The following is a 21100-nucleotide window of genomic DNA, read 5'->3' as shown; positions in this document are numbered from 1 at the left end:
CTTCCAGGCTACATCCCCACCCCACCTCCCTTGCCATTTCTCCCTGTGCCGCTTCTCCTCATCCTCCTGACCGAGGTCTGGGACAATGCAAAGACAGCAAAACCCAAGTCCATCTGACCTCCTGTGACTTGTCCCACTTTGACCCCCAAGATAGCCTTCAGGTTGAAGCCTCCGGAAGCACCATTTTAGCAGCATTCCCCTCAGGAGGCTGTATTTTTCCTGTCTGTCCTCAACATTTCTTTTGCCAGAACAACAGGCTCAGTTTTCCCTTCTGATAAATCTGGTCACCCTAAATATGGGGCTTTGAGCAAACAGGAGCGGCCGGCCCCACGCAGCCCTCATTTCAAAACGTGGATTCACTCGGGCTGCTATTTTGGAAGTCTGGTTTCTTTCCCCACACACAGTGGTTTTAAGGAAGAGGGAAGGGATCATGACAGAATACTGGCAGGGGAAAGATGCTAGCAGAGAAGACACACCTGGGCACTCTTCGTTCAACTAAGTTCCCCCAAACACTGGCCCTTCGAGAAGCCCTGTGGAAAGGAGGGTCCTTGGCCACATAAAACTGGAAAATACAGCTTTACCAGCTCCCCTCCTGGAGATCAGCATATCCAACATTTGAAGTGCTGGTAGGAAGGGAGCCTAACCGGTTTTGTTTAATTCAGCTTTCCCATTTAAAAATGCGGCCTAGGAAAACGTTGGAAAACAATGAAGCAGAGCGGAAGTTGCATGGCCTAACATATTCCTCAGGTTTGAGTTGGTCTGTGCAGTGCTTAAATTTGCTTTAAATTAGTTGCTAGCACTTAACAGTTGGAATATTTCTCATAATAATCTGGATTTGGATGTTCTTGGAAAATCAGAAGATCTGGAAACACTGGTCCACATTTTTGCATGACAATGGTCAGCTGGACACAAGGCTGCAGTCTTTGGCTCACGGCAGCCCCCCGCCCTCCTCTGGCAATACAGCCATCCCCCTGCTTTACTCCTTTATGATACCTGTCTGGCCCAGGAGTCCTTCTGGCTTGCCTTCTCTGCCCTGGAGATTTCCTTGGGTGGGAGTTGGCCTGCACCCTTGCTGGAGGCCCATTCATCCATTCATTCATGCAACATGTGCTGATTGAGCTTCTGGACCCTGTGGATATGTATTCAACAGCCCGGGCCCTCTGGATTTTAGCACTGGCGTTCTAGCACGGGAGGGCAGAATGAAGAGGGGGAGGGGAGGGGTTGGGGAGAGGGAAGCTGGCAAAGGCCAGAACCTAGTTTCCTGATTTCCAGCCCCAGGTGCTTGCTAGAAGCATCCCTATTCTTCACCGCTGTCTCTACTGCCGCTCTAGCAGCCGCTGAGCCCCAGGGAAGAAGCTACTGACATGCCCTGTGACTTACACGAGCTCCCACCTATCTCAGGGCCTCAGTTTCTCCAACTGTAGAACGATTGGGTTGGAGTAGAAAACTATGCGCGTCCCTTCCAGGGCTGGCACGCAAAGATGCTAAGACTCCAAGATCTTGGAATGTCTGACCGGACCATTCGGGAGCTGTTCCACTGAATTCCAAGCAGCCCCTCTCCCTCCTTTTCCCGGCCCGGGCCGGGAGGGGGCCGGAGCCAGAGGGCCGACCGGGCCTGGGCTTCCCGCCCGGGGGCGGAGCCGCTGCTCCACGTCCCGCCCCTCCACCTGGGGTTCTGCCCCGGCAGATGTTACAACTTTCTCGCATTCTCTCCCGCGGTGTCCCCCCAGGCCCGCCCAACCCGTGCCTCCCTCCCGTTCCCCGGTGGGGTCCTGCCCGCCTCCCTGCGGGGAGCCCGACTGTTCTCAGGACTCCGGGCGGGGCGAGAGGCCGGGCGGGGGGCTGGAGGGTCGGGAGGAGGAGGAAGGGAAAGCAGAGGCGAGAGAAATTAGGAGGCGGGAGAAATCGAGGGCTAGTAGGAAGGGGAGAGTCAGAGGATGGTGGAGAGCACTTTTTGGAAGCAGCCACGCCGCGTCTCAGGCTGGCCCGGCTGAGCTGGGGGAGAGGGAGCGAGGGCGGCGCAGGGCGGGTGCGCAGGCGGCGGGAGGCAGCTCGGCGTGGGCCTGACCTCCCCAGAGCGCCCCGCTGCGGCCGCGCAGTTCCGGCCGCCAGTCCTGGACCAACCCCTGGGCCGCCCCCCGGGGCCGCTGAACGATCTCGCAGCGTCCAGGCCGGCCAGGCGGCGGGCGTGCGGGCCGTGCGCCCTGGGCGCGCGAGGCGGTGAGGCCCCGGGAACCCTGTGCGCCGGGACGCGCCGGCCGGCATGGCGATGCACGCCCTCACTGGCTTCTCGCTGGTCAGCCTGCTCAGCTTCGGCTACCTGTCCTGGGACTGGGCCAAGCCAAGCCTGGTGGCCGACGGGCCCGGGGAGGCCGGCGTGGAGCCGCCTTCGGCCACTCCACCCCAGCCTCCCCATATCATCTTCATCCTCACCGACGACCAGGGCTACCACGACGTGGGCTACCATGGCTCAGATATCGAGACCCCTACACTGGACCGGCTGGCAGCCGAGGGTGTCAAGTTGGAGAATTACTATATCCAGCCCATCTGCACGCCTTCGCGGAGCCAACTTCTCACTGGCAGGTAGGCATGACCCAGGCTGCTGGGGCGGGCCGTAAGAGCCCCAAATAAATCCGGTCTGTAGATTTCCTCTGCATTCACAGACCCCCTTCCCCCAACTCGGACCTGGGAAACCAGGACTCGGCCAATTCTGTCTCCAGTCGCTTGTGTGATCATTAGTTAAGTCCTTTGCCCTCTCTGGGCCTCAGTTTCTCCAACTGTACACTGAATGGCTTAGATCATCTTTGAGGTCTCCTCCCTCTGATGTTCTAGGACACCCGCTATGCACCATGTGAAGGAGACATCTGGGCATCCCTCTATGAGAGGAACATGGCAGTCTCTGACACTTAGGTTTTAACGCTGTTTCTAATTACAGACCCTGAGGCCATGAGCAAGTCATTTAACTTCTCTAAGCCTCCACTTTCTTGTCTGTCCATAGAGTGGAGAGCAGTGTTTATCCTGAAAAAGAGTGGTGAGGATGGGTTGAGTTGCACGGCTGTAATAAATGGCAGCCCCTATGTCACCAGAGGGATTAGGGTCCCCGAACTGAGGGCTGCGTGGAAAGGAAACGAAGGAACGTAGAGGCGGGGCAGAAAGACACACACAGGATGCCGTGACCTATGGAGCCTTAGGCTAGTTACTTCATTTCTCCAAACCTCTGTTTTTTCATCTGCAAAATCCTCCTAAGTTGGCTGGGAGCCCCAAGGAGACGTGCTGCTTTCTCCATAAGGAGTTGTCCACAGGATTACAGGATTAAAAGAGCAGGGAAACAGGAGGTGGGGGTGTGGAAGGCAAACTCTGGCCACTTAGGAGAAAATCCTTTGGCAAGGCTGAAGCTAATCCTCCTTGGATGGGGTCCAAGGCATGCCTTCTCCCAAGTTCCCCCCAGAAGCCGTTAGTATGATCTCAGGAACCAGAGCCTTGCTCTCCCTGTTTCCCAGGTGGGAGAAACTGAGGCATGGAGTCAGGGAGGGCCCAACTCATGCCTCTGCCCAATTTCAGGGTCTGTGGGAGAGGGGGCTGAGAGGCCAGGTGGTTGGCAGGGGTCCCAGAGCTGGGAGTCGAATAGGTGCCTTTTCTTCCTTCACACGGGCACGCAGCATTCAGCTCCAGGAACAGAGAGAGAGAGAGAGAGAACTGGAGAAGAGTGGGAGAGGGGCTGGTGTATGTGTTGCGGGTGGGGGCGTTGGTAGTGGTGGTGAAGACCGAATGTTGACTAACCTCCAGAAGAGGGAAAAGAATCTGCATTCCCAGGAATTGTGCACAAGTTAGCATTTCTCTCTCGCGAGGTGACTTTTGGTTTAAGCAGGGGCCCGAGCAGCCAGCAGGGCAGCGTTCCAGCCCCCTGATCTGTGAAGTTAGCTGAGCGTGGCTGGGCAGCGGCTGCCCTCGGCCCCCTGCCGCGGGCTCCATCGGACTGGTGCTGACGACTCTCATTAGCGTTCGTTAGCGCATCCAGTCGTGTCCGGGGAAGCTGGAGAGCACCAGAGGTGCTCACGTTACCCACTTGCAGGCGGGCTCCGGTGACTCTTAGCTGGCCCACCCACTTTACAAACCAGTGCTCTGTGGTGCCCAGCCCTGTGAAGAGCCTCCGCCGCTGCTTGGCCTGGGGTGCATCTTGTAGTAAATGGAATCATTCATCAGCTGGACTGAAGTCTGCGGAGCCAGCCTCACCGAGAGGTTTTGAGCACGAGCTGTGTAGACCCGGGGTCGAAGCTCAGAGCTGCTGCTTGCTAGCTGTCTGCAGTGGGGCCCGTTGCTGTACTTTTGAGAGCCTCAGTTTCATCAGCTGTAGAATAGGGATAGTAATAGTCTTCCCTGTAGGTTTTTAATGAGGATTGAATGAAATAATATATGTGGCATATAGACAAGTATAAAAATGGCCATAGTGGCTAATGATGGCTAACAACGATAACAGCTCTAAGTTAAGGAAACCAAAAACAGGAGAGCCCATCCTAGTGCCTGGGTTAAAGGTGTCAGGTATTCAGGTCTTGGCTTAACTCCAATTCCCCTGGGGTGAGAAAAAGGTGTGGGATTCTAAGACCCTTGTGAAGTTCCAGGCTTCTTATTTACTCTGGGCTTTTAAGACTTGAGTAAAGGCTGGACACCACACGCATATCACATGGGGGCCTTGACCGCAGAAGGGATTTGAATGAATAGATGAGGAATGCAGGATTCTGCTAACCATTTGCTCCTGCCTCAGAGCATTAGCCTGGGTGAGTGACCCAGATCCAGGGGCCGCATGAATTTATAGGCGGGCACATGAGAACTGGTCTCATAAAATTTGGGAACTGGAAGGTTTTCAGAGATCTCCCGTTCTACTGAACTCACCCCTCTATGTGAGCACACTGAAGCCACCATGAGGGAAGAGACACGGCAGCCTAGTTTGCTGAAAAAGAGTCTGTGCTTGGACTCTGCTTGGACTTATGTTCAAGTCCTGGTTTTGCCCCTGACCACTGAGTGACCTTGAGCAAGGCCCTTCCCCTCCTCTGGACACGCATTTTTCTTTTCTTTTTTTTTTTTTTTAAGATTTTATTTATTTATTTGAGAGAGAGAGAGCACAAGCAGGGGGAGGGGCAGAGGGAGAAGGAGAGGAACAAGCAGACTCCCCGCTGAGTGCGGAGCCTGATGCAGGGCTCCACTAGGGGTTCGATCCCAGGATTCTGAGATCACGACCTGAGCGAAAGTCAGACACTTAACCGACTGAGCCACCCAGGCGCCCCTGGACCTGTATTTTTAAGACAAGGTAAATACACTAGAAATTGACTTGGGTCCCTTCTGCCTGTAAAATCCTGAGTGCATTCCTTCCTTCCTTCCATAAGTAATTGAGTATCCTTTAAACATCACCTGAATGCCAGGAATATAAAGTTGAGTAAAGGACAGCCCCATTACATATCACTGGACCCAAGAGCACGTACCACTGAGTAGAATCCCATGGCCAAGTGGGACAATGATCATGTGTACTAAATGTTAACCCAGAAGCAAAAGTGACTCATTCTTTGAGAGAGTTAGGAGAGACTTTACAGAGGGGGTAACATTGCAGCTGGGCTTTGAAGAGTGAGTACGAGTTTGCCTGGGAGAGCAGGACTTGCTCTAGGCACAATAGCAAGTTAGTAGCTTAGAACTTAGGGATTCTGAAGTCTTTGGAGACCCCTTGGGATATAGATCCCAGCTCCAGTTACTAATTGTTTGAATCACTGGGCAAGTGATATAACTTATTGAGCCTCGGTTTCCTTATTTGGAAAATGGGAATGATAATGACATGCATGTACTCCCTAGGTTAGTGGGGAGTTGGTGAGACAATTCATATAAAGGGCTTAGCACAATGCTGAGCACACAAGAGAGTACTTGGTGTTAGCTATTATTATTTTGTTGTCATGATTAAACTGGGTTTGACTCTTAACTCCCCCGTCTTCCTAGCTGCGTGATCCTGGGTGAGTGGTTTAACCATTCCGAGCTTCAGTCTCCTCCTCTGTAAAATGACAGTAAATACCTGCTTCCATTGATTTTGAGGATTCCCTGAGATAATGCATTTGGAGTGCTTCTCACATGCTGCCTACTGTGCGTTTTCTGGGAGTGCTGGGACCAGAGCCCCCCTCAGGGAGGGAATGGGGGCGTGGTCGGCCCGAACAGTGGTTTTAGCTCCCCTGTGCCTTCCACACCCTCCCCTCTTCCCACCAGGTACCAGATCCACACAGGACTTCAGCACTCCATCATCCGCCCTCGGCAGCCCAACTGCCTGCCCCTGGACCAGGTGACACTGCCCCAGAAGCTGCAGGAGGCGGGTTACTCCACCCACATGGTGGGCAAGTGGCACCTGGGCTTCTACCGGAAGGAGTGCCTGCCCACCCGCCGGGGCTTCGACACCTTCTTGGGCTCGCTCACCGGCAACGTGGACTACTACACTTACGACAACTGCGACGGTCCCGGGGTGTGCGGCTTTGACCTGCACGAGGGCGAGAGCGTGGCCTGGGGCCTCAGCGGCCAGTACTCCACCATGCTCTATGCCCAGCGGGTCAGCCACATCCTCGCTAGCCACAGCCCCCGGCGGCCCCTCTTCCTCTATGTGGCCTTCCAGGCGGTGCACACGCCCCTGCAGTCCCCGCGGGAGTACCTGTACCGCTACCGCTCCATGGGCAACGTGGCCCGGCGCAAGTACGCCGCCATGGTAACCTGCATGGACGAGGCCGTGCACAACATCACCTGGGCGCTCAAGCGCTATGGTTTCTACAACAACAGTGTCATCATTTTCTCCAGTGACAACGGGGGCCAGACCTTCTCGGGGGGAAGCAACTGGCCGCTGCGCGGACGCAAGGGCACTTACTGGGAAGGGGGCGTGCGTGGCCTTGGCTTCGTCCATAGTCCCCTGCTCAAGCGAAAGCGCCGGACAAGCCGGGAGCTGGTGCACATCACTGACTGGTACCCGACCCTGGTAGGTCTGGCAGGTGGTACTGCCTCGGCGGCCGACGGGCTAGACGGCTACGACGTGTGGCCAGCCATCAGCGAGGGCCGGGCCTCGCCGCGCACAGAGATCCTGCACAACATCGACCCCCTCTACAACCATGCCCGGCACGGCTCCCTGGAGGCTGGCTTTGGCATCTGGAACACCGCCGTGCAGGCTGCCATCCGCGTGGGCGAGTGGAAGCTGCTCACGGGGGACCCTGGCTATGGGGATTGGATCCCACCGCAGACGCTGGCCGCCTTTCCCGGCAGCTGGTGGAACCTCGAGCGCATGGCCAGTGCCCGCCAGGCGGTGTGGCTCTTCAATATCAGCGCTGACCCCTATGAACGGGAGGACCTGGCTGGCCAGCGCCCCGATGTGGTCCGTGCCCTGCTGGCCCGTCTGGTGGACTATAACCGCACGGCCATCCCTGTACGCTACCCAGCTGAGAATCCCCGGGCCCATCCCGACTTTAATGGGGGTGCTTGGGGGCCCTGGGCCAGTGATGAGGAAGATGAGGAAGAGGAGGAAGAGGCAAGCAGGGCTCGAAGCTTCTCCCGAGGGCGCCGCAAGAAAAAATGCAAGATTTGCAAGCTGCGATCCTTTTTTCGTAAACTCAACACCAGGCTGATGTCCCAGCGGATCTGATGGGGGGGAGGTGAGGATCTCTGTCCCCCTAGATGTACTTCCCCATTCAAGCCTGAGCCTGCCCCTCCCCACGGAGGGGCCTGAGGTCAAGTCCCCAATTGCCGGGAAATGGAAGGCATAGACTGACGCCTCAGTTGAAGGGTGGGGAGCTTGGCTTGGGGAAGAATAAACTAGACTGGGGTACCTGGATTCCAGTCTTGCCTCTCCGTTGACTTGCTCTGTGACCTCAAGTGGCCTGCGTGAGCTCTCAGGGCCTCAGTTTCCTGGTCTGTAATGAGCTCTAATGACTTGGTGGCTCCGTGGTGTGAACCTGGCGCCGGGGGCCATGATGGAGTTCCCATTGACCTTGCCACCTCCCAGCTCATTGAAGGCCTCACCCTTGAAGCCTGCACCTCTGTGCTGCTGCTTGGGTGAGGGGCCACATGGAGGCAACTCTAGGCTTGGACCCTCGCTGAGGCATGGCGGTCCAGCCAACTCTCTTAAGGAATCATCTGAGTGCTGAGAGTGGAGGTGCAGGGATGGGGGCTGACCTCCCTGGTCCTCCCATGGATTGGGCCAGTCCTGAGGCCAGACTAGTGCTGGGGGCTGTGGGAGAAAGCTCCCCTTCCGGCCCCCACCACCCCGAGGATTGACCCAGCTTTTAGCTGCTGCAGGATCAAGGGTGGTGGGAAAAGCTGTGAAAAGAGGCTCTGAACCAACAATCAGGACACTGGGTGCTGCTTTGACCTTGGACCCAGTCCTTCCCCTTTGGGCCTCGATTTCCCCATCTGCAAATGGGGATGTTAGCCCTAGCTCTGCCTACCTCACAGGGCTATAGAGAACTGGCCAAAGTAATGGTTGTGGAGGAGCCCAGGAACTTGATTAAAATGCAGTCACATGGACGCCAGGGTTGCAGGGCTATCTGTGAGCACAGGGGTATGGGCATGTGCATCCTGAGGGTGCATAGGAGCTCACCATTGACCGAGTGAGTGGGAGAGGAGGTGGGCAGCCTGGCCAGGAAGCAGGATGTATGGGTTCTGGCCCAGTCCTGCCGCAGGTCTACCGGGTGACCTCTGGCAAATCCCGGACCCTCTCTGGGCCTCAGTGTCCCCCTGAGTACAATAGATGATTTAAGAGCCCTTCCGACTTGGTGTTCTGGGGACCCCTGTGTGTGTGTGTGTTGGGGAGCACAGGCTGAGTGGCGGGAGGAGGGGCCTGGGGGGGTTCAGAGCCTGCTCGCTGCAGAGCGTGCCTTCATCCACACACTGTGTTCTGCATATCTCCCTTCAGGTTCCAGTCGGTGCAGCATGTGTAGGCGAAAGCCCTGCTGTGAATTTTGAAAATAGTTATTTTTGTCACTGGCAAAGGAGGCCTGTTAGGACTCGTCAGCTTGTGGATGAGCAGGACGGGTGGGGTGGGGTGGGTGCGGTGCAGTGGAGGGGGTTTGGGTACGGGTTCCAGAGTGCATCCCCTCTGCAGAGGTAGCTGGGCCCGGCAGTGAGAGTCTGGCCTGGGGCTGCAGGGCGGAGGTGACTGACCATGTCCTGGGCCCCTTCCTCTGCCCCCCAGGGGGAGCTTTCTCTGTCTCCAGGATGTTGATGCCTGCGCTGTGTGGGGCAGAGGCCAGGACTGGCGGAGGCCTCTGGATTCCGGCCACCCCTAGCACTTCTGCCTGCTCAGGAGGGAGACTCTGAAGAGGTCGTCCATTGGGACGGTGCCCCAAGCCCAGCGTATCCCACAGATGGATTGTTCATAGTCTGCCCATGACCCAGGATACTCTAGGCTCTACCGGGTGCTTCTCCTAGCTGTATGGGCTGTGCCCTTCCAGAATGGCAATGGCATGGAGCCAGGACTCCCCTGCAGCTCCAGGCTTGCACCAGTTGAATGGAGGCCTCTCCCAAGACCGCTGAGTTGGCCCTGCCTTAGGTGGCCTAACTTCGCGCTCCAACCCTGCTTCTCTTCCCAGGCCCCTGCCCTTTGGGGCCATAAGAGCAGGACCATAAAAGGCCCTTTTCTGCTCTTCCCTAGACACCACAGCCTATCCCCGGTGGCTAACCTGGCCTCAAACAGAGAGAATCCAGCTGGGGCTGGGGCCCGCACCTAGGAGGAAGCTCGGTGGAATCTCAAACCCAGCCTAGAGCTTGCCTGGTTCAGAGTCCTACCTAACCCAGAACCCGGCAGACAGCCCAGGAGCCCCACTGAAGCTTCAGCCTGCAACCTGGTCCATAGTCCAGCCATCCCCAAGCCTGCTTACCCCGGGTGCTGGCAGCTGGCCCAGGGCTGAGATGGGTGGAGGGCATTGGGATCAGAAGCCACCAGGACTAGGGCATGGTGATGAGAGGCTCAGCCTGCTTGTGGTTTCTATTCTGCCCAGCAGACAGCATGGCTCCTACCCTTCCTCCTGTCTCCTGTGGCCCCTGAGTCCCCCCCAGCCAGGCTTTGGGCTCTGCATGGTATTGCTGGCAGTGTTTATACCACCTGCGATGGGGAGGGGGAGGGGAGGAAGGCAGACCAGAGGCAGCTCTGGCCCCTTGGGTCACAGATCTGAGGGAGTGGAGCCTAGAGATGCCAGACAGACCCTCGGTTTCCCCCTTGGCTGAATCAGATGGCAGCAGATCTGCCAGCCAGCCAGGGTAGAGCCAGGGGTGGCCCTATCCAAGCTGGGCCCTGCCTGTGGAGTCTCGGGCAGGCATGACCAGTCCCCCAGGAACCAGGAGGGAGCCCCGGACCTGGCTGGAGGGGCAGGGCTCCGAGCCCCACCCTGGGCCTTGGCAGTGTTTCTTCCTTTCACTTGGTACCTACTGGCTCCCTTGGGACTTAGGCAAGCAGCCCTGCAGTGCCAGAAAGAGAGTGGGCAGAGCAGGGTAGGGGAAGGAGCACTGTTCGGGGAATCAGGAATTCTGGATTATGTCCTGACTCTGCCGCTGACTTCTGCTCCTGAGGGAGGGCAGCTTCCTCTCTCTGGGCCTTGGTCTCCATCTGTATGGGGCCTGGGCTCTGTCAGGGTCCTTCCAGCCCTTAGGCAGGCCAGAGAACATAAGGCGGAGTGCAGAAGTCACTCAGACCATACACGGGTGAGTCCTGTCACATCTCCGCAAGATAGGCACTGCCTGAGCCCGCCCCCCAGATCCGTGGTGTGAGGTGTAAGTGCGGGATGCTTAGCACGGGGCCTGGCTCTGAAGCAGAAATAACTATTTTTCATATTTTTGGAGTCAGTGAAGGAACATCTTGTCCCCGTATTTCTTAGGAGGAAGTGGAGGCCCCAGTGAGGAACAGACCTGCCATAAACACTCCTAACCAACAGCTGGACTTGAACTTGGGTCCTCTAACAGCAGGCTGTGCTGTGCTGACGTCGGCCCAGCAGCCACGGCCCTCTGGCCCCCGGCTCCCGGCTTCCTTCTGCTCTGCAAGCAGTGCCTCGTATGTGGGACCCCTCAGGGGACAGTGCTGCTCCCTGACCCCTGACTTCTCTCCCAAGCGTAAGCCTGGTGTTACCTACTGCCATTAATTAACCACATCACCCTCCACCTAGACCCTCTGCAGGATCATTTCTCTCTTGGCCCACTTTCCACCGATTCTGCCCCCCATGCTCACTGCCCTTAGTGGGACAGGCCTCGTGGGGACCCTTCTGATGGCACGTTTTCTGTGGCACCTGCCCAGGCCCTGCAGGACCCTGAGGCGCTCGGGCATGTGTGTGTGAATGTGTGCGTGTGGGCTGTGCAAGGTGGGGTGTGAGTGGGCTGGCACAGGGCTACCCGGGGCTCTGATGCCCCCCGACACCTGTCTGTCAGGAACAGTCCCCCCATCATGGGCTCATTCTCTCCGTGTCCCAGAGGCAGGCGTGGCTCCCCACTGCCGGCCGCCACCGGGCACGGGCCAGGCGGTGAGCTAGCTGTCACGTGGGGCTGTGGTCACATTCAGGATGGGGGGGCTGTCTGAGGCAGTGCCACCCCCCTGAGCTAAGCTCTCGAAGGTTCCAAGCGGGTGTATGCGTAAGAGAGAGTTGCCAAGGAGACCTTTTGGTCTTCTCCCTACTCTCCAGCCCTCTCTCTGGCTCCAGGTCCTGCGTGTCGTGTCCCACCCCCGTGCACAGGGTCTGGGCCAGGGAGGGAGAGAAGACGCAGGAGGGAGAGAGGTAGAAACAAGAAAGGAGATGAAAAGCACCGGAAGGATAGGGAGGATTGAGAAGAAAGTGCTCAAGGGAAGGAGGAAAGTGGGGAAAGGTGGGAAAGAGAAAAAGGAGAGGAGAAAGGGGGCCTGAAAGAGGAGACAGAGTAGGGAAGGAAGACAGACTGGGGTGGGGGGCGGAACGGAGTGGTACGGGGCCAGGTTGCCCTTGCTCCCTGAAGCCACATAGGCCACCTCCGTGGTCGCTGTCAGAGACAGGGAGAGAGCTGCCATTAGCCTCTGTCCCCCTAGCTCTTCCAGTGACCTGAGGGCACGACCTCCCGCCCTCCTGCGAGGTGCTCTGCTTTCTACGTGCTTCTCTTCACCAGTGGGGGCTGGGGCTGGGGCCAGCCAAGCCAGAGCAGAGTGGTCAGGTCAGCTCCCCGCGGAGCAGGACTTTCACCTCCTTTGTTCAGAACCTCAGACACCCATGCATACAGCCTCGGGGCACACTTGTCATTTGTTTTATGTGTTAATTTCTAAAGCCCCTTTAAGTGAGCTAGGGGTCTTGTGAGCCCTCTCCTCTTAGCCCCAGTCCTTTCTTTTTTTTTTTAAAGATTTTATTTATTTATTTATTTGACAGAGAGACACAGCAAGAGAGGGAACACAAGCGGGGGAAGTGGGAGAGGGAGAAGCAGGCTTCCCATGGAGCAGGGAGCCCGATGCGGGGCTCGATCCCAGGACCCTGGGATCATGACCTGAGCCGAAGGCAGATGCTTAACGACTGAGCCACCCAGGCGCCCCCCCCCCCCCAGTCCTTTGTTGTACAGGCATTGCTGTCACGCAGGCTGGGGCCGGGTGATGCTCAAACCAGGAACTCAACTCCAGTGGGGACTCAGAGAACAGCACCGGCGCCAAAGTGCTAGGAACAAGGATGGTGGTGCGCGCTTCCAGGATTCAGAGCAGTGTGAGGAGGGAAGGCTTCTGAGTCTCTTACTAGTAATAATTTCCCATCTCTGAGCATTCGCAGTGTGTCAGCTGCTGTGCTCACCTGCTCATCTCATTTCATCCTTAAACAGCCCTGGAGGTAGGGAATATTAGTAACTCTATTTTGCAGATGAAGAAACCGAGGCACAGAGAAGTTAGGCTCCTCATCCAAAATCACACAGCCCATAGATGGTGAAGTCCTTCTCCTCTCCCCTGGACAGTGACTGAGGTGGCCTCAGCAGTCACTAAGGGCTGTTGCAGCGCCTTCACGAGTGGTCACCATCTCCTGAGAAGGGCTAGAGGGTCTGGGCGGGGAGGTGGCCGTGCAGTCCTTCCCCCACTTTCCCGCATCTGCCTCTCGCCTCTGGCGGCTTTCCGCTTTCCGTGCCCAGCCTGCTCCCACCAGCTGTGCAGCCCCCAAGCAAAGGCCTCTCTTCTCTGCCTCTGAATTGCAACGTTGGCGGCAGGAGCGGGAAGCATATTGTGCGCAGAAACAAAACTGAGTGGTTTTTCCTTTTTCTGAAGGTGGTAATGGTGCAATTAGTGGCCAAGCCATTACCCCTCCTCCCTAGCTCGCCTCCCCTCCTTCCCCTTGGCCTCCCTCCCGTTTCTCTCCTGGGAAGAAGTGGCTGCATCCCGCATTGGAGAGCCAACCCCATCATTCTGTCGCACCCCTGATGCCCAGGAAGAGGGGCAGAATTGTGGGAGAGGGTACCCAGATGTCTCCAGGGGCCCCTGGACCTAAGGTAGTGAGTCAGGGACCTGCTAGGGTTGGGGATTACCAACAAGCTGACAACGTGTCCAGCAAGTGAGGTGACCAGTAAGGCAACTGAAAGGTTCAGAGGGGTGGATTAGCAACTCACAGGGTTGGGATCCTGGATCCTTTTATCCCACCTGGGCTCCTCGTGGGCAAATACTGGCATGAGACCTCAGCCTGGTGGACTGTGAAATGAGCTTGAGTGGAGGAGGTGGGTGTGAAATTCTGAGTCCAAGCTAGAGTGATGGGGGTGGCCATGGTCCCACTTTAGACCTTCCTTTTCCTCTTCCAGAAACTAAAAAGAGGCCTCATGTTTACATACTTCCCAAAGGCTTCCACAGCCCTTAGCCCACTCCTTCTTCACAGCCTTCCTCTGCAGTGGCAGCTTTGTTCTGTTTTGCAGAAAGGGCGCTGGAGGCTCAGAGAGGGGCAGTGACTTTCCCAGAGTCACACAGCTCATGAACGTCAGAGCTGGAGTTGAACTCAGATCCTTAAACTCCAGCCCTTTTCCTTCCGAACCGCGCCCCCCCCCCCGCCCCGCCAGGGCTTGGGTGAGATCTTGGGGCCCCGGATCTGGCTGCTGCCCTGAAGAGTTGAACTTGGCAAGGAAAACGGGAATGAGGAAGAGGGAATGAGGATTTCAGGGCAGGCCCATGGCCACTCCCCTCCATGCCAGGCCATGTTTCCCTCCCCACTGCCGCCTCCGCCTCTTTCACCTTGACTTGAAGCACAAGCCGAAACTGGGACATGAGCCCCAGGAGACCAGATCTCCATGGTCCCTCTGGGGGCACGGGATGGAGGAGAGGGGTGGGGGTGAACAGGCGGGCAGGGCCATTCTCTCCAGAATTCTGATGTCTCCTCTGCACTTGTCCCTCAAGCTAGAGCGCCAGTGGGATGGACAAGGTGGCAGAGAATGAGGAAGACAGAGGCAGAGGCAGAAACGAAATACAGAGGGGAGCAGAGAGACAGTTACAGACTACAGTGATCCACTGGGAGAGAGATCCCAATGAATTAGCCATCGCTTCCTGTAAACCTTAGAACCCTGCTGTTGCCAGGGCAACGGGGCAATACCTGTCTCTCCAGAGGAGATGAAGTTGCCAGGGTAACTGCATCCTGTCTTTCCTGGGGACCATCCCAGAATGTGGCACCCACTGGCCGTTACCATGGCAACTGCCTTTTTGCCCCACTTAATCCCATCCTGTCTGCTACAAGGGACCCACAGTTGGAGGTGGGGGAGGTGGGAAGAGAGAAGATCACTTGTGGATTAAGTTTGTTCTTCTCCCCCACCCCAGACCCCTCTGTCGGTCCATCACCCCGGGGGTGCCGTGTCCACCCGCCCCTGGGCCCACACGGGCCTGCAGTATTGTGTGTGGTTAGGTCCAGGGCGTCCCGGAGCAGGTTTCGCAGTGGAAGGCAGGCAGGTGTTGGGGGGGCAGTTACCCGGGCAACGGGAACAGGGCGTTTCGGAGGTGGTTGCCATGGGGACCTGGATGCTGACGAAGGCTCGCGAGGCTGTGAGCAGCCACAGTGCCCTGCTCAGAAGCCCCGGGCTCGTCAGTCAAGCTGGTTCTCGGTTCGCACTCGGCAGCACAGGGCCGCGAGTGGCCCCGAGTTCCGGGAGCAGAGTAGCAGAGCCCCAGGTCTGGTCCTCCAGCCCCACGCCTCGCCTGCCCGCCCAGAGCCAGGATGGCCACCATCACCTGCACCCGCTTCACGGAAGAGTATCAGCTCTTCGAGGAACTGGGAAAGTGAGTTGTACCTCAGAGAGTTCTGGAGGGTGCAGGGGGTCAGCGTCACGGGCAGGGGATGTGCACCTGCGTGCTTCCTGTGCACACACACGGGGAGGAAGTCTGCATGTTTGGGGGGATACTTGCCTGTGCCGAGTGCCCAGAGCTGGGTGTAGGCATGTTTATGTGTGCCCAGATGTGCCACAGCCAGCCGGGTGAGTGTGTGTAGGGGTGAAGGGTTGGTGGTGCATGCCAGTGTGCATGCACGCACACACACACACACACGCACACACGCCCGATTGCACATGACTGGGCACACACAGATTTTTAGAAACTCAGGGTTAAAAAGGGATCTTCCCAGGCAGCCGAGTCCAAAGCCAGAACCCCCTGCCGACTTTCTCTTGAGGTGTTCATCTGGCCTCAACTTGGACACCTCTGATGGGAGAGAGTTCACCATCTCCCAGGTAGTCCCTCCTGACTTTAGGCACCACCGGCGACTGAGCAGAGTGGCCAACTTCTCTGTGAAAGCACATCCCCTCCCTCCTCCCAGCTCCTGAGGGCTGAATAACTGAGGGACTAGTGGGGCTCCCTGGTTGTGGAGAGACAGGGAGGGGTGCTCAGGCAAGTTGGGGGGAACACTACCATTTCAGGGGCTAGTGCTATACCAGCTCTGGTCCCTTGGCAAAGTTGTCCGGCCCCAGAGCTCATTTTATGCCCCTGATGATTGGTGTGGGGAGAAGGGTGGGAGGATGGGGGAGAAGATAGCCCCTTAGCGTCGTGGAGTGTCAGGAAGCGCACTGGGCGCCCCCAGCTAGGTCTGGGGAAGCTCCGGGGATGGCTCAGGGGAGGGGTACAGTTTGGAGACAGAGTTCGCCCCTTGGGCAAAGCGGCTCGCCTGCCCAGGGTGGCCATTTGCTAGGGCAGCAGGAGTGCAGGGGGGGGAAGGGCCCTGGCAGCAGGTTCGTGCCAGTGTGAGGTCCGGATGTACACATACAAAGGTGCATTTTGACGGGTGCTGTGTAAGGACTGACTCCGCGGTACGCTTGTGTGCTCTGAGAGAGTATGCAAGTGTTCACATGTGTGCACCAGGAGGAGGTGCTGGCGTGTGCCTCATGTGGAAGGCCTGCAAGCGTGGATGCGTGCAAGGGGCCCACGGGGTCCCATTGGCCGGTTTGCATGGGAGTGCAGGTGTGAATGTGCGTCACTGTGTGTGCACATGTATGGCAGGTCAGAGCTGTGTGCACATCAGCCGGAGGATGTGTGTGAGGTCTGGGTCTGTGCAAATATATGGCTGTGTAAGGGTGCACGTGTGGGACTTGGGCACGGTGGTATCCCTACAAGGTCCGGACATGCACATTTGCACGAGGATGGGGGGGCATGCACACGGGAAGGTTTATGTGCGTGCGTGTGAGGCCTGGGCCAAAGGCTCGGGTGGGAGTGTGGGTGTTGAAGGCATGTGTGAGCTCATGCTGGTGTCTGCATATGTGTGGGAGGTGGGCCTGTGGCCGGGTACAAGTAGGCTGCCTGCACACACACACACGCACACTCACATACCAGGCTATCCTGACACTCACAGGTACACACCAGGTCCCTTGTACAGACGCACACCCACGTGCAGGTGTGCGGTCACTCTGGTCTGCAGACTTCCTGCGTTTCTGAGTGTGTTTCTATGCTGGGGGCAGGGGTGGGCAGCAGGCAGGAGGCCGCTCCAGAGGACTGACCCTGTCTGCTAAAGTGTGATGGGCCCCTGCTCGGCGGGGATCCTGTGCCCCCCTGGAACGCCAGGATTCCCCCATTAGCTAGGAGCTGCCCTTCAGGGGATGACCAAGGCTCGGTGCTGGGAGGGCTGCGTCACAGGATGCAGTGAAATGGAGTTGAGATGTGACTCAGGCGCTTCAAGTGAAAATAAAAGTGATGTTTTGCCCCAAGAGGAGATGGATATCATGAAGACTGGGAGCTGGGGGTGGGGTGGGGTGGGGTGGTGGTGACTTGGTGCAGAGAGCCTTTGCGAGCCTTCTCGACCCCACTGCCGGCCAGGACCGGGGCAGGGGCAGAATTCCAGGGGACGGGGAGCCCTGGTGTGACCATGACAGGCAAACCGAGGGTGGTAGGCACGGCCAGTCCGTGTCGGATCGATTTCAGACCTCTTCCTTCTAGAACCATACGGACTCCTAACCTTTTTTAGGTCGCGTATTCCTCCAGGAATCTGATGAAAGTCCAAGTCTACATTCTCCAGAGAAATGCACAAATCTACGAAATGTTGCGGGCAATGTCAGGAGCTTGCAGGACCTTAGGAAGGCTGTGGATGGGCCTAGGGTGAAGGATGCTTGTACCGGAAGAGAATGAGGCTCCACGCCTCTGATGCAGGGGTTAAAAAGGCCAGGGTACATCGCGGGGCACCCGGGGCTCCTGCTCTGCGCGCCGGGTGCCCAGTGGGGCAGGTAGGGCGGCGCCCTGCACACGGCCCGGGCTCTGGAGCTGGCCACCCATAGCTCTGTGACACTGGCCACGCAACGCACCCTTCCCCCGTAGTCTGGAAATCAAAGCAGTTGCTGTGGGGATGCAATAAGATGGCACGCGTGAAGACACAGTGACAAGCGTGGTACACAGTGGGCCTTCAGTAGGGACTGCTGCTGGGATCACTGTTCTCCAAGGTGAGGCAGGCTGAAGCCGCAGCTAGGGCCTGCCACATGTTTACCTTTTGTCTGGAGCTGGCCCAGCTTGGGGGAGGGGCCTGACCGGGCTCCTCTTCTTTGGGGAGAAGCCAGGAAGATGCCCGCAGGGCCCAGCCTCCACTGTGGACCCACAGTCCCGGCCGGCTGGGACACTGCAGTCACCACCCACCAGCTGAGCCCCCATTCCAGGAGCCCACTCCAGATCCCTGGCAGGGTGACTTGCCAAGGCAGCTGGGGCGGTCCTGCAAGGGGACATCGGAGCCTTTGGACGTCCTTCTGCAGGACCTTGGACTGCCCGGCTGGAGAGGAGAGCATGTGCCTCTTGAGGGCTTCCTGGCGTCCTACTCGGTGAGCCTGCCTGGTCACTGCTGGCCTTCTAGGAGGCCAAGGTAGGGCTGGCTACGGATGTAAGAGCAGTTGCTCCTCTCCCACCTGGTGGGCACCAGCTGGGCGGGGTGTGGGCCCGAGTCCCCAGGGCCCTGGGCAGGGGCTTCTGGGGCCCCTCGATGCTACTGGACAAAGGTCTCACTCTGCATGGGGTTCAGATAAGCCAGGATCTTGATTCCAGGTCCCCTAGAAGGTTGAGGTAGAACCCAGAGACTGGCTCACTCACTCCTCCCTGACCCCCACCCTCCTTCTTCCCAGGAGATGAGAGAAATAAAAGCCCAGACCTTCAGAGCACAGGAGCTTATCAGGAGGCCGGCTGTAGTAATGTCAGCTTCGGGGTCAGAGTGGGTCTGGGCAGCTGAGCCCGAGCTCCTGGCAGAACCCACCTTCTCCAAAGACCAGATTGGAGGCGGAAGGGGTCAGGTTCCAGGAGGCAGGGAAGGAGGATGCCTCCTCCAGCCTTTGACATTCTCTGGGTTTTGGATCCCACTTCCAGGAGAGGGTAGGGAGGCAGAGAATTGCCCTGCAGCCTGTGTAATCACTGAGTGGTACAGAAGGAGATTTTACTTGAGAGAGGAGGAGGGAGGGAGGAAGCCTGGATAGAGTGCAGCCCGTCTTTCTCTAGAAACTGGGATCTGAAATCAACTCAAGGGCAGTGTTGGGCTGGGGGGAGGGGCCCTAGGGGCCAGCCAGGTGGGCAGAGGGACGGGTGAGAGCTGGCTCCGGAGCCCACTGCCACCTCTTACCCCCATGGTGTGTATCAGGAACTGGGCCTGGGCCAGGGGACACGGGGCCCAGAGGCTGTTCCCCACACTGAGGTACCGGGGTCCTGGGTGCTGAGGTTCCCTCACGGGATACAAGCTCTAACATCCGCCAAGTGTGTTCAGCAATCCCAGCCTTCCCTGGCTCAGTGGTCAGGAGGCTCGGTGGGGCAGTGTTGGGGAGAGAGAACACCTGGGCACCCACACACCGCCCGAAGATGGGGGCGTGCTTTCATTTTGCTCCTAATAGCCTCTCACATTCACAGAGCTTTGGGGCCAGTGAGACACCCCTCCATCCATTAGCTCTGAGGGAGGCAGAGGGCTTAGGCATCCACCTGACAGAGGAGCAGGCTGAGGCTTGGGAAGGTGGAAGGGCCAGCGTGCAGGCGTCCAGCACCCTGCATATGGGGGGGACAGTTCATGAGAGGGACCCCGCTTGCTGCCGTGTCTGAGGAACGCTACTAGGGAAGAGGGGCTGCCGCCTTCTGGGTAAGAGAATTATGAGCTAAGGCTTATTTTCCAATCATGACTCTGCCTCTGATTTACTGGGCCGCCCTGTGTGGATCCCTGGGCCTTTGTGAACCCCAACTTTACCATCTGTGAAATGGGGATCAGAATAACTCTGCAGATGCTGAAATGCCCCATTAGAGGGGCTACCCTCTTTAGCTCCCCTCTATGGAAGGCACACTTGGGAAATTTCAGACTCCCAGAACATCAGAACTGGAAGGACCAATACACTGTCTATTTATAACCTAGATGGTGAAACCAACACCCAGAGAGAAATAGCCTCAGGCCATAGGGAAAGGCTGTGTTAAAGCCAAGGCAGGGGACCAGATCCTGGGCAGGGGCCAAAGGCCAAGGATGGGGTGCTGGGGTGGAGGGAGGTCCTCAAGGCTGGGCGGAGGGTGGCAGGAACGGGAAGGGGACAGACTTTCCTTCCTCCCCCTCCAAGCCACCGAGCGGCAGGCACGCACATGTTCTGGTGCATGCCGCAGCCCTCCGCCCCCGCACAGCCGCCCCCACACAGGCTGAGACACACTGACACTCTGCCGAGCCTCCCTCCTGCCCGCCCGCCTCCCCGCACAAGCACGCAGTGGCACCGCTTCCAGCCGCCCTGCAGTCTGGGTGCCCGGCCCTCTCCGGGCCGTGAGGGCAGAGCCTTGGAACGCAAAGCCTGCATCCCGCGCACACGTGCGCGCACTCCTGCGCACACGCAGGCTCCAGCAGAGCATCCAGCACAAAGGTACCTACCTCCCAGTGCAGGCAGAGCGAGATGATGCTGGCTGGGCTTCTGAGTGTCCCTCAGGGTGGGAACAGCACAGGACCTGCTCCCCAACCCTGCCCTTCCCCCTTTTTGCACAGTCCCCGTGCCACAGTCCACCCTCTCGTGCACGCATGCTGCCCGTGTTGCCTTCTCTACGGAGCTTCTCTGGGGCACAGTGGGAAGCCTGCACCCAGGCCAGGCCGGCACAGCCCCCAGAGCGGGTCCCCACTGGCTGAGGCCAGCCCAGGCCCTCCAGGTCCTTGCAGGGTTTGACTTCCCCCGAGGCGCCTGCGCTGGACAAGGTGGAGGGCCTTGGGGTCACATAAGAGGAGGAACATGTCTGTGCCTCTTGCATCCATGCAACCAGTATTTCCTGAGCACACGCTCTGTTCCCAGCCCTGGGCCGGACCCAGGAGGTACTACAGGCAAGACTTATGTAGTCTCTGCCCCTTAGGCCTCACAGCCTGGTGGGAAGTGGACATGAGCTGAGAGGAGGGGTCGGACGCTTAACCGACTGAGCCACCCAGGCACCTCCAGAAGTTATTATTTAAATGCAACTGGATAAGGACTATGAGCACAAACACGGAGCTATGAGATGTAGAGACCACAACTGGTTGGGATGAGGAAGGTATCAGGGAAGGCTCCCCCAAGTAGGGGTGACACTGGGGAGCTGGAGGTTGAATCAGAGTTAATCAGAAGGAAGAGGATGGAAGAGTGTGCCTCAGAGTGGCAACAGCGCAGGCCAAGGCTCTGAGGTGTGTATTTTGATGGAGCATGTCAGCCCCAGGGAAGTTGGGGGTCCTACTCT

The 21100-nt window shown here is 57.9% G+C and overlaps 2 protein-coding genes across 3 annotated transcripts in view; both read left to right on the top strand.

The window, feature by feature from the left end:
* Positions 1-2109: 2109 nt before the first annotated feature.
* Positions 2110-7837, top strand: ARSI (arylsulfatase family member I). The gene is made up of 2 exons (XM_036113575.2): positions 2110-2583; positions 6241-7837. The coding sequence occupies exons 1-2, from the start codon at positions 2264-2266 to the stop codon at positions 7646-7648; spliced, it is 1728 nt and encodes a 575-aa protein (XP_035969468.1). The 5' UTR covers positions 2110-2263; the 3' UTR covers positions 7649-7837.
* A 7142-nt stretch (positions 7838-14979) lies between these two features.
* Positions 14980-21100, top strand: part of CAMK2A (calcium/calmodulin dependent protein kinase II alpha) — a 60644-nt gene continuing 54523 nt past the window's right edge. The window contains exon 1 of one of the 2 annotated variants that reach the window (XM_078066736.1): positions 14980-15226. In XM_078066736.1, the coding sequence (XP_077922862.1) occupies positions 15165-15226 (62 nt within the window). In that variant the 5' untranslated portion in view covers positions 14980-15164. The remainder of the gene's footprint in view (positions 15227-21100) is intronic. The other variant, XM_036113577.2, reaches the window with a different exon arrangement.

The sequence above is a fragment of the Halichoerus grypus genome, chromosome 2 (assembly GCF_964656455.1).
Source record: "Halichoerus grypus chromosome 2, mHalGry1.hap1.1, whole genome shotgun sequence".
In the NCBI taxonomy this organism is placed as follows: Eukaryota; Metazoa; Chordata; class Mammalia; order Carnivora; family Phocidae; genus Halichoerus; species Halichoerus grypus.
This window is presented reverse-complemented; position numbering and strand designations above follow the sequence as displayed.

What these genes read in the sequence shown, in the direction of transcription:
- ARSI (XM_036113575.2), top strand. Translation starts at nt 2,264, where the DNA reads ATGGCGATGCACGCCCTCACTGGCTTCTCGCTGGTCAGCCTGCTCAGC. An exon ending in AGCCAACTTCTCACTGGCAG is followed by an intron (nt 2,584 to 6,240) that starts GTAGGCATGACC and finishes TCTTCCCACCAG; the next exon opens with GTACCAGATCCACACAGGAC.